Genomic DNA, 15442 nt, shown 5'->3' with positions numbered 1-15442 from the left:
CCGCGCCTGTCTGTAACGTGCCTCATTCGCTCTTGTACGGTGTTGCAGCATTCTCGCCCATGCTGCATTCTTCTCGTTTTTCAACTGTTCACATTCGCCGTCGTACCAGTCGTTTCTGTGATTCGGAGTCGCAAAGCCTAGTGCTGTAGCCGAGGTACTACCTATGGCGGATCGGATGTCCCTCCAGCCATCTTCAAGTGTAGCTGCGCCAAGCTGCTCTTCCGTTGGTAGGGCCACTGCTAACTGCTGCGCGTAGTCTTGAGCCACTTCTACGTTACGAAGTTGCTCGATGTTGAGCCGCGGCGTTCGACTTCGACGCGTGGTGATAACTGTCGAAAATTTTGAGCGCATGCATACAGCGACTAAGTAGTGATCCGAATCTATATTTACACTGCGGTATGTGCGGACATTGGTTATATCCGAGAAGAATTTACCGTCAATTAGAACGTGGTCAATTTGGTTTCTGTTTGATGTTCGGGTGATGATCATCCCTTGTACTACGATCAAATTAAGAGCTAGATAAAAGGTGTCTTCGACAAAGTTGCTCGCAATAGTATTGCCTACAACTTTGCTGAAGAAGTCGATCGCATATGACTCAAAATTTAGAAGTTGAGTTAAGAAGTGGGCAACACTAATATTTTTTTGGAAAAAAAATGCAGCAAACAAATGCATACAACTTCTCTGAAGACACCAAACGCCTAAAATTGATGATAACAGAGGTAGGGGTTCGTTCGAATATTACGTAACGCTAAGGGGGGAGGGAGGGGGTCCAGCACTGCGTTACGCTTCATACAAAATTTCAAAAATTTCCATACAAAATTTGTTACGTGGGGGAGGGAGGGGGTCTAAAATTGGCAAATTTTGCGTTACGTAATATTTGAATGAACCCTAGGGATTTCCTGCTGAAACGTGGTTTCGAACCATTGTGCACTCTATTTCTATAACACCTATATTTTATTCGATATTGAAGAAACACGTTATTTCCATAAATTTTCGGATGATTTCAAGGGCTTTTGTTTTTGTACAAACAGAACTAGTTGGGTAAGACTACCCAAGAGCTGCCATTTTATATTTAATCCAGATGCGCAAATAAAAAAATGGAGATGCATTTTACCTCATGTTATTGACTATCTTGTGGTACGTATAATATCAACATTCACGAAACAATTTCTCAATCTTTTTAGATACCCATAAAGCATATCACAAATGTAATGTATTCTTATGAGGGGAAATAAGGATAAAATGACCCCCAAAGATTTTTCACTGTTGAATGAATATGAAAACACAATATTATTAGCTAAGTTAACGAATTTATCTTAACGTGTTTAATAAATTATACACGTGAGAAAAATTTGAAAAACTTAGCAACTTAAAAATTGTACGGTCATTCTGGAGAAAGATACAACATTCTTGCAATGTACACGGATGATTGTTTTTGAGCCTTTTCAAGGGAATGCAAGATGGATTAATGTATTCCAATCAACCGGAATTTTCCTTCTTCTCAGGAATAAATTGAGCTAATTTACATTTTTCTGTTCTGTTGGGGTCTCCAGTTAGCCTAGTGGTTAAGGCTATGGATCGCCAATCTGGAGACGGTGGGTTCAATTCCTGTTCCAGTCGGGAAAATTTTCTCGACAACCTGGACATAGTGTAACATTGTACTTGCCTCACAATATATAAATTCATGCAATGGCAGGCAAAGAAATCCCTTCAATTAATAACTGTGGAAGTACTCAACACTAAGTTGAAGCGAGGGTGGCCAATTCCCAGTGTGGACGTAGAGCCATATAGAAGAAGAAGAACATTTTTTTTATTCTGTGATCAATATCAAGTCGTTGCCTTTCGTTGTCTTCCTGATACACGTTGACCTACAGTTAGGAAAGATACATTTAATACGCGCATCTTTTTTTTTGTTTTTGAATTTCTTGATTCTTTTCTGTCAGGCTATTTTCCTGTAATACCTCCTAATAAATGTCACACTGTTCTAGATCCCCTCCTCTTCCTCAAATGTTGGACGTAATCTGACGTGGGTTCTGCTAATCAGAACCAAATACCATTTTTTTTTTAATTTTTGTTTTCTTAACCATTGGATGAAGAAAATGATGATCTTCCTGCCATGTAAAAATCCAGTAATTGTGGCAGCTCTTCGTGGAGTAAATTTAAAATTCCAGATTGGCAGAACATATAAAACACAAAATTGCATCCAATCCGAGTGAACTGTAAACCATTCCATAGAATCAGCGAAATATGTTAGTTTTGATTATAAACACTTCCGGTTCTCCTCATCGCCGTCAGATTTCTAACTTTTAACCGACTCATAGTAACAATCTGTGAAAGAATTGAGCACGTTATTAGAAATACGGGTGTTGAAGGATCCAATTATGTTTCGATGGCGCTGATCACCATTTTTGCAAATCACATTCAGCCAGACTGACCCGGCTCTTGAATTGTTTTTTTTTTCATTTAATCCCATGGCACCCTAAATTACCAAACTGTTAGGATGCAGAAATATTACTACTTAGGTCTTTATCAATATCAATTCATATCATGCAAAGTAGTTTTTATTTAAAAACAATAAAAACATAAGTTTATAGGGGATTTTGGGTTATATGCTGCCGTCACCTCTCGTCTATGAGGCTATGCGCAACAACATTTAGGACATTTTTGGAGTATATAATCAATCGCTTATCGTTTGGAAATGTTTGGAATCGATCAGTGGCGTAGCCAGAAATTTACTCTGGGAGGGGTTTTTGACGATCAATGATACCTTTTTTGATATTTGACCATCATATTTCGTAAACAGTAATGTATAATGAGGGCATATACATTCGATTTCAGTCATAGTGTCAAAATAGCGGCGCAGCCGAAAAAATTTTTCGCCAAAAAACGTTTTATTCTGAAAATTTGTTCCACCTCATACTAATAATTTAACACAGGAGCCGTCATTGAACAACAAGGCTAATTAGAATAATCAATCTTAAAAAAAAAAATCAAGCACTTGGTTCGCTTAGGCTGAACGTAAAATGGCGTTGTCACACAAAAACATCCTTGAGATAGGACTGAACTAAGTCTCATGTTTCAAGTTGACTTATTATCGTTTGAATGAGATTGGTAGAGATATGGACTTGAAAAAAAATACGGTTTAGCGACACAATATCAAAGGACAAAAAGTCGAAATGACGAAAGGTCGAATCTTTTTTGTCCAAAGAAATGCACCCTTCCTTGAAAATAAGTTTGCAATCTTTTGTCCCTCCAAATTTTACACTTGGACCTTATCTGAGACGACCTTATGTGAGCAAAGTCGAAATCCGCAAAAGGGCTGGCAAAATTGGGCAAAAATTGTGGATCTTATTTGAAGGACTTTCAAAGCTTTTCCAAAACTGGTTAACATTTTTTATTTGAACTAGAAAATCTTGAGCAAAGTGCAATCGATTAAAATATTTTATCAGAAATACTGGAGATAACTTCGCTTAAACTCTGAATTAATTCTAAAACTCTTTAGAATGTAGAGCTAAAAAGTTCCTGCTGAATATTCGTGTTTATTTCTGTCGAACATTTTAGACATATTTTGGAAGCTTTTTGCACAGCTTTTTCCTCAATATTCGGAAAGTTAATAGGAATATTATGGTTGAGTTATTCCTTAGGATATAATTTATGGCGAACTCCTAACAAAGTTAATAGATTTCTTGAGGACATTGAAAAATAAATTTGTGGAGAAATCCCAACAGAATCTGAGAAAACTTTAAAAGTTTTTCGATTTTTTTTTTTGTAAAATTCAGGCAAAAATTTGTCCGCGTTTTCTATTAAAGGTTTACTAGAAGTTTCACAGGACATTCCATATCACGGACAGAAATGTTTCCTGATTCATATAACCTTTTTGATAGTTCGCTCAAGCTTCGGAGATATTCTTGACATAATTGCTTCAAAAGATTGATTGACAATGATTTCATGTCTGCATCAAGCATATACACTCCCGTTCAAAAGTTTGGGGTCACCCCCTCAAAAACATGTCATTTTTTTAGGCCCATATCTCCGCCAATTTGCGTCCGATTTCAAAACCCTAGGTTTCATTCAAAAGATAATAAGTCAAAGAAACTTTGAACATGATTTAAAAGAAACTTTTTCAAAAAAAATTGTATGTAAACTAAACCCATAGTTGCAAAATTTTCTAAAAAATGAATATAAACTTACGGCAGTGTCGCTGGAAGTTGGGTCGACCAAATTTTAAGATGAGAGCGGTAATATGACCCATTTTCTATTAGCTTTCAACTGCTTTTTACAGAACTTAGCTAAAAAATCTAGAAAAAAAGTTATTAAGTAAATTAATCCTTGATGTCATCGACCAAAAGTTTGGGGTCACCCCTCAATATGATGTATCGGCCAAAAGTTTGGGGTCACTTTCGTAAAACATGGAAAAGTGATTTGGTGATATCTTCGTCATCTATAGTTCAATTTTAATTATTTTTGGCTCATTTCAAAGATAATTAACTAAATTTACGTTTGATGTCTTCAACTTAACGTATTTAACGATTTTTGTATATAAAAATGTTATGTAAAGTTAGCACATTTTACCACGCTTCAAAAAATGAGGCAACTTTACGTAAAGTTTTAGTATGTAAATTTCAACGAATATGTGTGGTTCAATGTCTATGCAGTAAGTATCATTCATTTTATTTCAAATAAGCCAAGAAGAATTAAAATTGAATGAAAGATGACAAAGATATCAACAAATCACTTTTTCATGTTTTACGATAGTGACCCCAAACTTTTGGCCGATACATCATTTTGAGGGGTGACCCCAAACTTTTGGTCGATGACATGAAAAGTTAATTTACTTAATAACTTTTTTTCTAGATTTTTTAGCTAAGTTCTGTAAAAAGCAGTTGAAAGCTAATAGAAAATGGGTCATATTACCGCTCTCATCTTAAAATTTGGTCGACCCAACTTCCAGCGACACTGCCGTAAGTTTATATTCATTTTTTAGAAAATTTGGCAACTTTGGGTTAAGTTTACATACAAAATTTTTTGAAAAAGTTTATTTTAAATCATGTTCAAGGTTTCTTTGACTTATTATCTTTTGAATGAAACCTAGGGTTTTGAAATCGGACACAAATTGGCGGAGATATGGGCCTAAAAAAATGACATGTTTTTGAGGGGGTGACCACAAACTTTTGAACGGGAGTGTATTTCGTTCTAATCAACATCATTGAACATCAACCATCAAATGCTTAAACCAAGCATATATGTCACTATTTTAACCTCTTGCAGACCGAGACTCCTGGCTGCTGTCTACCCCGTCATTATTCGTCATGGCGGCGGCGGCGGTAGCCCAAACTGACGGAAACGTTATTGTCGTCGTGGCTCGATTTGATATAGAAAACCATTACGAATTGTTATTACGTGAATATTTTTTTTCCTGTGGAATGAAAAGTGTGCTTTGATCAATCTTCATAGACTTTGCTTCTTCAGCTTCAGGTAAGTTTGTCGCTGGTAATAAGGAGCGAGAATTCGCAAACTAATGATGTGTATGTTGTTTTCAATGTTTTTCAGGTGCAGCACTACCGCACCGATTGAAAGATTGCCCAAAATGCAGCAGCCGCAGCACCAAAACAGGAGCAAGAACCAACTACCGGAACCAAAGCAAACCTGGTGGGACCGCCCGGTTCGTACAAGGGAATCCAGAATCCACTACTACAGGAGACTGGCCAATTCCAATCTGGACAAACCGGTGGGCAAAAAAATATTCCTCCTGGACGGTTCCGTTGGACCATTGTACAAGCCAAACTAGATTACCTGCTGGAGATGCGCAAGACCGGACTAGATGCCATCATATCATGAAGATTTTACTCCACGAACCTCCCAATGACGCACGACGTGACCTTGATGAGCCGAAGTGAGAATACCTCAGCGCTGGTGAAACGCCGGGAAGCCTACTTTACGCCCTCACGTTGACTGCACTTCCGGGTCGATGCCGATTCATTTGTTGCAATTCAAATGAACATTTATGCATATTATTTGGATAACAAATTATTTAAACAGATTATTAAGGAAATAAAGACCTTTTTTTTTGCTAAATAAATGTTCCTGTAATGGTGGTATTTAGTGCAATATGTTACAATTAGAACATATTGCGCTAAAATACGGCCATTATAGAAATGTTCATCTCAAATTTAAACATGTTTATTCTAAAAATGCAACATAACCTCATTTGAATGAATTTTTGTGTATGCTTAAAACAATTATCCGATACAGTTAGTTTAATTCTCAAATCTAGGGTTAAGAGGGGCTGAGTTAAATATAAACATGCTTGAATCTACCATGAGAATAAATGAGCTGTCAAACCATCAATAATAAATATTGTTCATGTATGCATAATATGATTGAGTCAACCATATTTCTTGCTCTAATCAGTTCGTCAATTTAAATCATTTCAAGCTTTTGTTATGCTTCGTCCTATGACATTATGCGTAATACAATCTCAAAAAGGGCTTATATAAAAGTCAGTGCACAAATATGCTTGTTCGCGACCGCAATATGATTGATATAACTATATATTTTTCTCCGTGATAAGCAATGAAGTTAGTAATTACATTAGAAACTTCTTCTGGATTTTCGCAACATTTCTTTAACAGTCTCTATTCCAATTCCTCTTAAATTAGCGGATTTTTTGGGAAGCCACTAGAAGGCCCTCTGGCAGCAGCCGCATTAGAACTTTTTCTGACGGGGAGCGAACCTAGTGTGATGATTAAAGCGCATACCTTTCACACCGAGGACCTGGGATCGAATCCCACTCCCGACACACTCACAAAATGGGGGTTCTTCCTTCGGAAGGGAAGTAAAGAGTGGGTACCGAGATGAACTAGCCAAGGGCTAAAAATATCGTTAATACAGATAAAAAAAAACACTTTTTCTGCTGAAATTCTACAAAAAATCATGGTAGTTGACCAGCAACGAAGCGATTGCTCTAGGGATTCCGCTAGAAATTTTCTTTTCAGTACTCGCAAAAACTACCCCAGCAGTTGCGTTACAAAATTTTCTAGAAATTTCTCTAGAGACTTTGGTATGAATGACGACTACTTTAAAGCCACCCAACAACCAAAATCGCAAAAAAAAACAATTTTACTCTAATTCTAGTAGAATGTTGGGGTCAATACGACCCAGACAGGCACGCTGAACGTGTACTACGCCATCGTGGTGCAAAAAAAACATCTTAGGAGGGTTAAATAATTTCTTTTATCATGATCTCTGTTCTCAATGAATTTTAGAACCATTTTTTTTAGCTAAGCTAAGCGTCAATAGTAAGTACATACACAGTTAGAAAAATTCACCGACTTCGGTGATGTTTTACCGAAATCTCAACCGTTAAGTTTGTTTTACAGGAAAAAATCGGTAAAGGTAACAACTTTTACCGAAGTTCGTTAGAGTTTGACAGATAAACGATAACATTTTACCAAAATTTGTTAGTTTATTACAGAATTTCGTTAAAAATCCATTGCCGAACGCTCAGCGGTTGAGATTTCGGTAAAAATTGCCGAACGTGATTAGCTGTGTACTTCTTTGTAAGAATTATTAACATTTTTTCAATTTTTTAAATTCTTTATAAGCAAACATATCGACAATGATTTTTCATAAGGGCCTAACTGACTTGATCGATTTCTCTTCGTCGACTCTCTCTTTCGCTAATAACTTGATCAAAACAAACAAAATCATTTTTCTTTTTGTTTCTATAGCAACATGTAGTCGTCTTCTTCGCATTTCAACCAAAAAAAACTTTGGAAAACTCAACACACATTCTGTGATAACACAAAGAGAGGATCGATGAAGAGAACTCGAAAATGTCAGTTAGGCCCAAATGAAAAATCAGTGTCGATATACCCCTGGAAATGGGGCCCTTACATTTGTAAATCCGGCCCTGGTGATGGACATCGATGTAAAGGTGTGGGAATCCAACATGACCATACTGGGGAAACGGGTTCGATTCCTGGTCGGTCCAGGAACTTTTCGTAAAGGAAACTTTCTTGATTCCTTTTGACATAGAATATGTTTGTGCCATTGACAGAGGAGGCTCTAAGTCAATAACTGTGAAAGTGCTCACACTTGGGCTGAGAAACAGGCTTGGGATGTTATGCCAAGAAGAAGAAAAAAAAACCTTTTGTGATAGAATGAAAAATAAAATGTGTTTGAGGGGACTCCAAACTTTTGATCAGGAGTATACCGAAATATGCAGTTTCAGGGTTAAACGGATTCCGTCTGAATACTTTGTAATCAATCAATTAATTGATCAATTACACAAATGACATTTTTTCTCTAATTAGTGCTTTCATGTTATTTATTCTATTTCAGCGACGAAGTCTCTCCTGAGGGAATTTGAACTCGCGTTTTCCCACTATCCCCATCACCATCGATCGGTGTCGCCCGACTTTGCGAACTTGACTCTGATTCGCAGCGCGCAGAGATAACCACCGTAGTACAAGTGCGCACAGCTATAGGCCAACCGCGGGCAGCCACTACACTACTACCTACAAGGAATCTTTTTGCACAGGCCCCGGCCCCGACCAGGAGAACAATCCTTCCAGAACTAATAAAAAGTGACCCGTCCATAGGCGGTTCATCAGTTACCGTGTAGCTCCCAGTGCGGTAAGGTGTCTCCGATCAGCGTGCTCTCCCCTGCTGCAGTGTTTGTCTAGTGAAAGAGAAGATCAGTGAACTTGAACTTGTGTTTTGTATTCAACGCTTCGAACGCGCAGTGCTGTTTTAAATTCCATATTTGTGACCGGTGTTTTAAATTTCGCGAATCTATCGAAAATGATCAAGAGCGTGGAAAGGGCACAGATGCTGAAGCAGTTGAGCCGGCTACTGCTGGCGTCCAACGGCGCGGCGTCCCAGATGCACAACATGCCGGCAAAATGCAGAGTGGTGGCCGGTATGCAGAAACGCCTGTCCTCGTCGTTCGCCAATCCCAATGGTGAGTCTGTTTTTATTTATTTATTTTTTTTCAAGGTCTATTTTTAGCACGGAATTTGCGTTCGTTAATACGAGGAGAAAGTGGTAGCAATTTGGGGAGTGTCTTTGTGCCAATATTCCGAAAACAAGCCCAATAACGGGAATCGATGTCACCTTCGCGAATGTGATGTTTTGTTTTTAATGCGTTGGGAAAATGGATGATGAAATACTTGAAAAGATTTCTTAAGTTCTATAGATTTGAATTCTTCATTGTTTTGAGTAATACAAAGCATTGAGATTTCATAATACTCAGATTTGTTTTTTGGGGCCTGTCTTCTAAATCAGAATTAAAACCTTATAACTAAATACTTCAAAATGCTCAAACCTTTATAAAGCTAACATCCCAGTAATTAGGATGTTCTTGATAACAAAGTTTTTTTTTTGTTTTTATTAACGTGTATTTTAACATTATGCTTATTCTACACTTAAAAATATAACTAAGCTAAAAATATAAGTTTTCGTTTAAAGCTATTAGAATGATAGTTGTACAAGACTCGATGGATTTTTTAAATCATTATTAACCCTAGTAGGATGTCAATACGACCCATACAGGCTTGCTTGCCGTGCACTACGCCATCGTGGTACGCATAGTTTAACATTTTAGGAGGTTAAATTATTATTAGTGTTTGATGTTCAAAGTTCACACATAAATAGAATTATCGTCCACCGTGTACCCAAAATTACCCGAGGTTTGGAACCATAGAGACGAATTTAAAAAAAAATGAAGGAACCGGGAAACGGTTCCACGAAACCAAAATTTGTATGGGAAACTGTGGGTGTTGAATTCAGTAAGGGAATTACATATATGTATGTAAGTTGTATAATGAACAATGAAAAAACACCTTTTCTTACTTAATTCGGGGTTAGTTATGTACTTTTTGAGTTATTTTAGGTTTAAAATCCTCTAAATTGTAGATTACCCAAAAAAAAATTCAATTCCTTAAGAAATTATAAGAATATTTTTAATAAACCGTCAGTGTACCAGTAGCCGCTTATAACTCAATAGCCACACACTGTTATAAAACTCAACTTTACACGCATAAATACGCTCTTTACAGCGCGGATATTCTTGGGGCAATATAAATTAGATGATGGCAAAGCCATTTTAAGCCATATTTACCAAATAACATACATAGAACAATTACATTTTTAGCAGCTATTGGGCTCAATGCACCTGTAGTTAAGAAAAGTAGCCGATTATCCCGGAGACGAAAAAGGTCCACTGTGTCATTGCTCCATTTAACATTCCGTAACTCGCGCGATTGGACACCACACACCAAAAATCGATTGAGAGTTTCAGCAAAATTTTGCTGAATTTTGCCGAGCTGAAGGTTTCAGTAAACATTTTGCTGAAATTCAGCAAAAGTTTGCTGATTTTTTTCAGTAAACTCTGCTGATCACCAGTAACGTTTTGCTGAAATTCAGCAAAAAAAAATACTGAACCCTTCAGCTCGGCAAAATTCAGCAAAATATTGCTGAAAGCGTTTGGTGACCATCAGCACCACACTAATGCTGAGTACATAATGCAAAATTTTTTCAACGTATTGTACAAAATAATATAGCGCGATCGCTCGAGGGTTAACACAATAAGGGAAAAATACTTGGTTGGTGCCCTGATATTGCAAAGGCACCGTTAGCGGTTAGGTTTTCTATTAGACTCCCCCCCTAACCATCCATTCCTAGGCACGGTATGCATTAAGCCGCTTGACACCATGAATTAGGGGTCGCCTGTTTGGTGGACTTTTTACCACCGGAACAGGCAATCCGTAGTCGTAGCAAGTTGAAGGAACTGCTACCGACACTAGATGGCTATCTAGGCTGATTGGGAATAGAAATTAATATTGATGATCAACTTTTTTGAAAGTCCGGTACTTCCAGAAATTATTATATCCAGACACGTGGTCAACAAAACAGTATATCGCTTCATTTGAAACTTCATCAAGTGAGGTCGATGGAGTTTCCAACACAGACAAACATGATTCCCGTTATCAATGTACGAGAACAAAGGGCGATTCTATAGGGGAGACTTGTTCCCCCAGTGTTTTTTTCGGAATCTAAAACAGTTTTCTTCTAGCATTTTTTTTTTCAAACTACTTCTAAACAAAATACTTTAGAGGCCGTTTATAAACCATGTAGACTTTTTGTGGAAGGGGGGGGGGGGGGGTGCGTCTAAAGTCTACGCTCCATACGAATTTTAAAATTTTTGTATGGATCAAAGTCTACGAGGGGGGAAGGGGGAGGGGGTCTGAGATGGTCAAATTTTGGTCTACGTAGTTTATGAATAGTCCCTTATTTTAGCTGTATGTGTTTTAGATTTTACAATGCCTTATTTTGAATGGCTGATTGTTAATTTTCAACCCTTCAGAAACCCATTCCGAAAAATCTCAATATTTTTTTATCTATCATTAGCTACGATAACCCCATAGTCGCGAGATGGTCGCAAAAAGCCGTTTCCAGATGAACCGGTGCGCTCGCTCCATATTGTTTCTATTTATGCTAAATGTACATAAATTTAGTTTTTGTGTGTGACAGGTTGTCGGCGATTGTTTCACAAGAAAATTGGTTATTGATAATTTAATTATTGCATTATCGTCGTAACACAATAATTATTTTAAGTCGTTCTACACATATCTGCAAATATAACTTTTTCAACAAAACATCACATCATTGACCGCACCCAAGATTTCGCATCTTCCTGGCTAAAAAACAACCTTCACATGGTGTTTGTCGAGATATAGAGGAATTCTCGGTCTTTCCCGGGGGAACACCCTCCCCAACTGACTGTATGGAATAGCGTGGGTCATGTCATAGTGGTCGTTTTTCAGATCAAGGTTTTGTTTTTTTTATTACGAACAACTATGCAAAATTAAAGCGCGATCTGTTATGCCTTCACTTTGAGCATTGTGACTGAAATGTCTATGGTACGTATATATTTCCCTCATAAAAGATTGAAACTATTCTGCAAATATGCATCCGATTATGTAAAAGTACAGCCTCAAATATCCTGAACAACTTTGCCGAAGACCGCAAAACGATCCGAGTATTGTGGCAAAAGTTATAAGGTACACCGGGCAAGTTGAAACGGGAAGTTTTGAAAAAGATTTCAATATTGTTCGTGCAGTTGAAAATCGGAATTTTTGACACGCGAAAATCGATGTTTCTCCTAAACCGTGTGTCGGACGTTCGTCGGGCACAGTGCGCTGGATAGAGGGCCAGGTCCGCTGTACAGCGCACTACGTCCGACGTTAGGTTTCACGTATGAATTTTGAGAAAATTCGATTGTCGGGTGTGGGGAAACTTCGGGTTTCAACCGCGACGACAATATAATTTGAAAATTTATCCTTCACCAAAAGATTGTTGTAATGAAATCTCATTTTTTGGAAGGCAAATTACCAAGGTTATACCTTTTTCCACATACATTGGATCGCTTTGCGGTCCTAGTCAAAGTTGTTCAAAACATTCTGGGCTATACTTTAACATTTTCGGGTATATGGTACAGGAAAAACTTTTGAAAAATACAGATAAGTATGTTTTCACTCGCGAACCAAAAGATGCACCAATCATGTCCAAGTTTTGCATAGTTGTTTGGGCCCCTTAAATGGCATTAGAAAAACTTTGATCTGATTGAATCTGATCAATTTGAAATTTTCCCATACAATGTCACATTGTAGTGATCAGGAAGCAACACTAAGCTAAGATCATGAAGTGCTGGTCGTGAACGGACTCTACACGAGAGCATCAATACTTCATCAAATATCATTATCAGTACTTTTTGCTGCAATTTATCATCAAGCTTTTAGGTCAATCCAAACATGTTTCAAAGATACGTTGGAAATCCATGAGCTTGTTGAATTCTCCGTGAAAAACTCCCAGATTTTTTTTAATTGTCGTCTAGGAATCCATCAAGAAGGAATTGAGATCCAGGACCAGGGAGTCCTCGCGAGAGTCCTTCAGAGATTCCTACTGAGAATTATTTAGTTATTTCTATATATATTCTTCATATATGGACATATACAACACAAAACATAAAATTTTGACTTGTTTGGATGAAGAGGTTTCATAATTGTTGTTTGTCTATAACTCGACTCTTTAATCGTGTTCTATCTGGCAGGTTGCCGTTTTGTTCGCAGCATTAGTTGCTTTCATAGCTTGAGTTTGGTCTAGGATTTCTAATCCTAAGGGGGCACACCGATTCTGGTTTTAACATAAGATGAGACGTCTACACTTGGATGTCCCTGTTAGGGAAGGGTTTATATCGTCTAGTTAGCCATTTTCCGAAATGACCTGAAAGTAATGCCATTGAAATGAGACAAATCAGATATCGTGATGCACACAAATGTGAATTTGCCTTAGGGAACAACAAACAAATTTAAATTGAATATTCAACACAAAATAAAACTTGTAATAAATAGATTCCGAAATCTTGTCAAGGTTTTTTACCCCGGGATTTTTGGATTTTTTTTCCCGGGATACTTTCCGACATTCTTTAATTGAATTCTTTTGTCAGCATTCTTTTAGGCATACTTCTCGGAATTCATTTTGCGATTCTTTTGGGGACTCTTCCTGAATTTTTCTTCTGAAATATATTTCGGGACTTCTTCTATGGTTTCTCACAGACATGATTCTTTTGGGGATATTTCCAGGGATTTCTTTAAAAATTTCTTCTAGGATTCTTCCCTGAATTTATTTATAAATTTCTTCTGGCATTTACTCAAATAATTCTGCCGAGATTTTTGTATGGATCTGTCCCGACTTTTTCCAACACTGCTTTAGCTATTTCTCTAGGGATTCTTTCCGGGAATGTTTCCGTGATTCATTCAGAGATTTTGTTAAGAATTCCTCTTGTATTTTTTTCTTCAGGAATTCCTCCAAGATTTTGTCAAAGATTCATGTTGTTTTTTTTTGCAGGAATTTTGTTAGAAATTCTTACCGAATTCCTTCATTGATTCCTTCTGTAATTTTTCTGTTCCCTGTAGAGATCCCTCCCGTGATTTATTCAGAGATGATTTCAAGGATTTTTTTTCCTGAGTCCTAATAGGAATTTCTTTCCTGTTCCTATTCCATTTGAGATTCCTTTATTGATTTCTCCCGTGATTCCTAGCGGAATCCGTTCAGGTATTCCTCCCGAGATTCTTTAGGAATTCTTTTAGAAATCCTTCTGGATACTTTCAGAGATTTCTTATTAAATTTATCCCATGATTCCTTGATTGATTCTTCCTGAATTTCCTTTGGGAATTTATCCCGGTATTTTCTTCGGTATTGTTCGCGAGATTCAGGAAATCAAGGGGAATGAGGGAATCTCTGGCATTCCTCGCAGATTTCTCCGGATACTCATTCTTGGATTCTTCTAGTGATGTTAGCTGGGGTTCTTATGTGAGTTCCTCTTAGGATACCTCATGCGGCACATTCAATGGTTTCTTTATAGATGTCTCATCAGATACCTTCAGAGGTTCCTCTAGGATTATTTTAGAGATCTATCCCGGTTTTTTTTAGGAATTTCTCCAGGATATTCAATGAGAATCCTTTTGAGATTCTGTCAAGATGCTTTTAGAATTCCTTTAGGTATGTCTGCCGGGATTCCTTCAGAATAGGAATCAATCGGTGAAGTACTAGATTGAAAGTAGTGAACTGGATTTCTGTATGGTGAGATGATCAATAGGAAGCAATCAGTGAAGTACTAGAGTTGCAAGAAATAAATAATACAACAACACAGTAACCCAAACTTTTGCTCAAACAGCATCAAATTAGGCAAGAAACCATATAACCCACGTTGTTTGAACCATTTCATTGCAGAAATGGAGAACTGAACATCTCACCATACAAAAATTCAGCTCACTACTTTCAATCTAGTACTTCACTGATTGCGTCCTATTCTCCGTTTCTGCAATGAAATGGTGCAAACAGCGTGGGTGTTATGATTTATGCTGTTTGAGCAAAAGTTTGGGTAACTGTATTGATGAAGTTGCAAGAAATAAATAATACAACAACACAGTTGCCCAAACTTTTGCTCAAACAGCATAAATCATAACACCCACGCTGTTTGCACCATTTCATTGCAGAAACGGAGAATTGATAATCTCACCATAAAAAAATCTAACTCACTAATTTCAATCTAGTACTTCACTGAATGCGTCCTATGCTTCTGGAATTTCCTTAAGAAATTCCTCCTAAAATTTCCTCATTGAGTCCTCCCAGTATTTTTCATTTATTCTTCCAGGATTTCCATTAGGGTTTCCTCCAGAGATTCCTGTAAGGATTTGTACTAAGATTCCTTCAAACATCCTTTCAGGTATTCCTCCCAAAATTAATAGGACATATAGGTGAAGTACTAGATTTGTAGTAATGAGCTGAATTTTAGTATGGTGAGAAGGTCAATTCTCCGTTTCTGCAATGAAACGGTGCAAAAAGCGTGGGTATTATGATTCCAACAGTGTTGTTG

General features: G+C 37.4%; 1 protein-coding gene across 1 annotated transcript in view; it reads left to right on the top strand.

Annotated features, from left to right (window-relative positions):
• The window catches only part of LOC115262659 (ornithine aminotransferase, mitochondrial-like), a 30871-nt gene that overhangs the window by 3354 nt on the left and 12075 nt on the right, over nucleotides 1-15442 (top strand). Inside the window, exon 2 of the mRNA XM_029865258.2 lies at nucleotides 8344-8965. Coding sequence (XP_029721118.2) covers nucleotides 8806-8965 — 160 coding nt within the window. The 5' untranslated portion in view covers nucleotides 8344-8805. The remainder of the gene's footprint in view (nucleotides 1-8343; nucleotides 8966-15442) is intronic.

Source organism: Aedes albopictus, chromosome 3 (genome assembly GCF_035046485.1).
Source record: "Aedes albopictus strain Foshan chromosome 3, AalbF5, whole genome shotgun sequence".
Lineage (NCBI taxonomy): Eukaryota > Metazoa > Arthropoda > Insecta > Diptera > Culicidae > Aedes > Aedes albopictus.
Note: the sequence above shows the minus strand (reverse complement) of the source record. Positions and strands in the feature narration are given on the sequence as shown.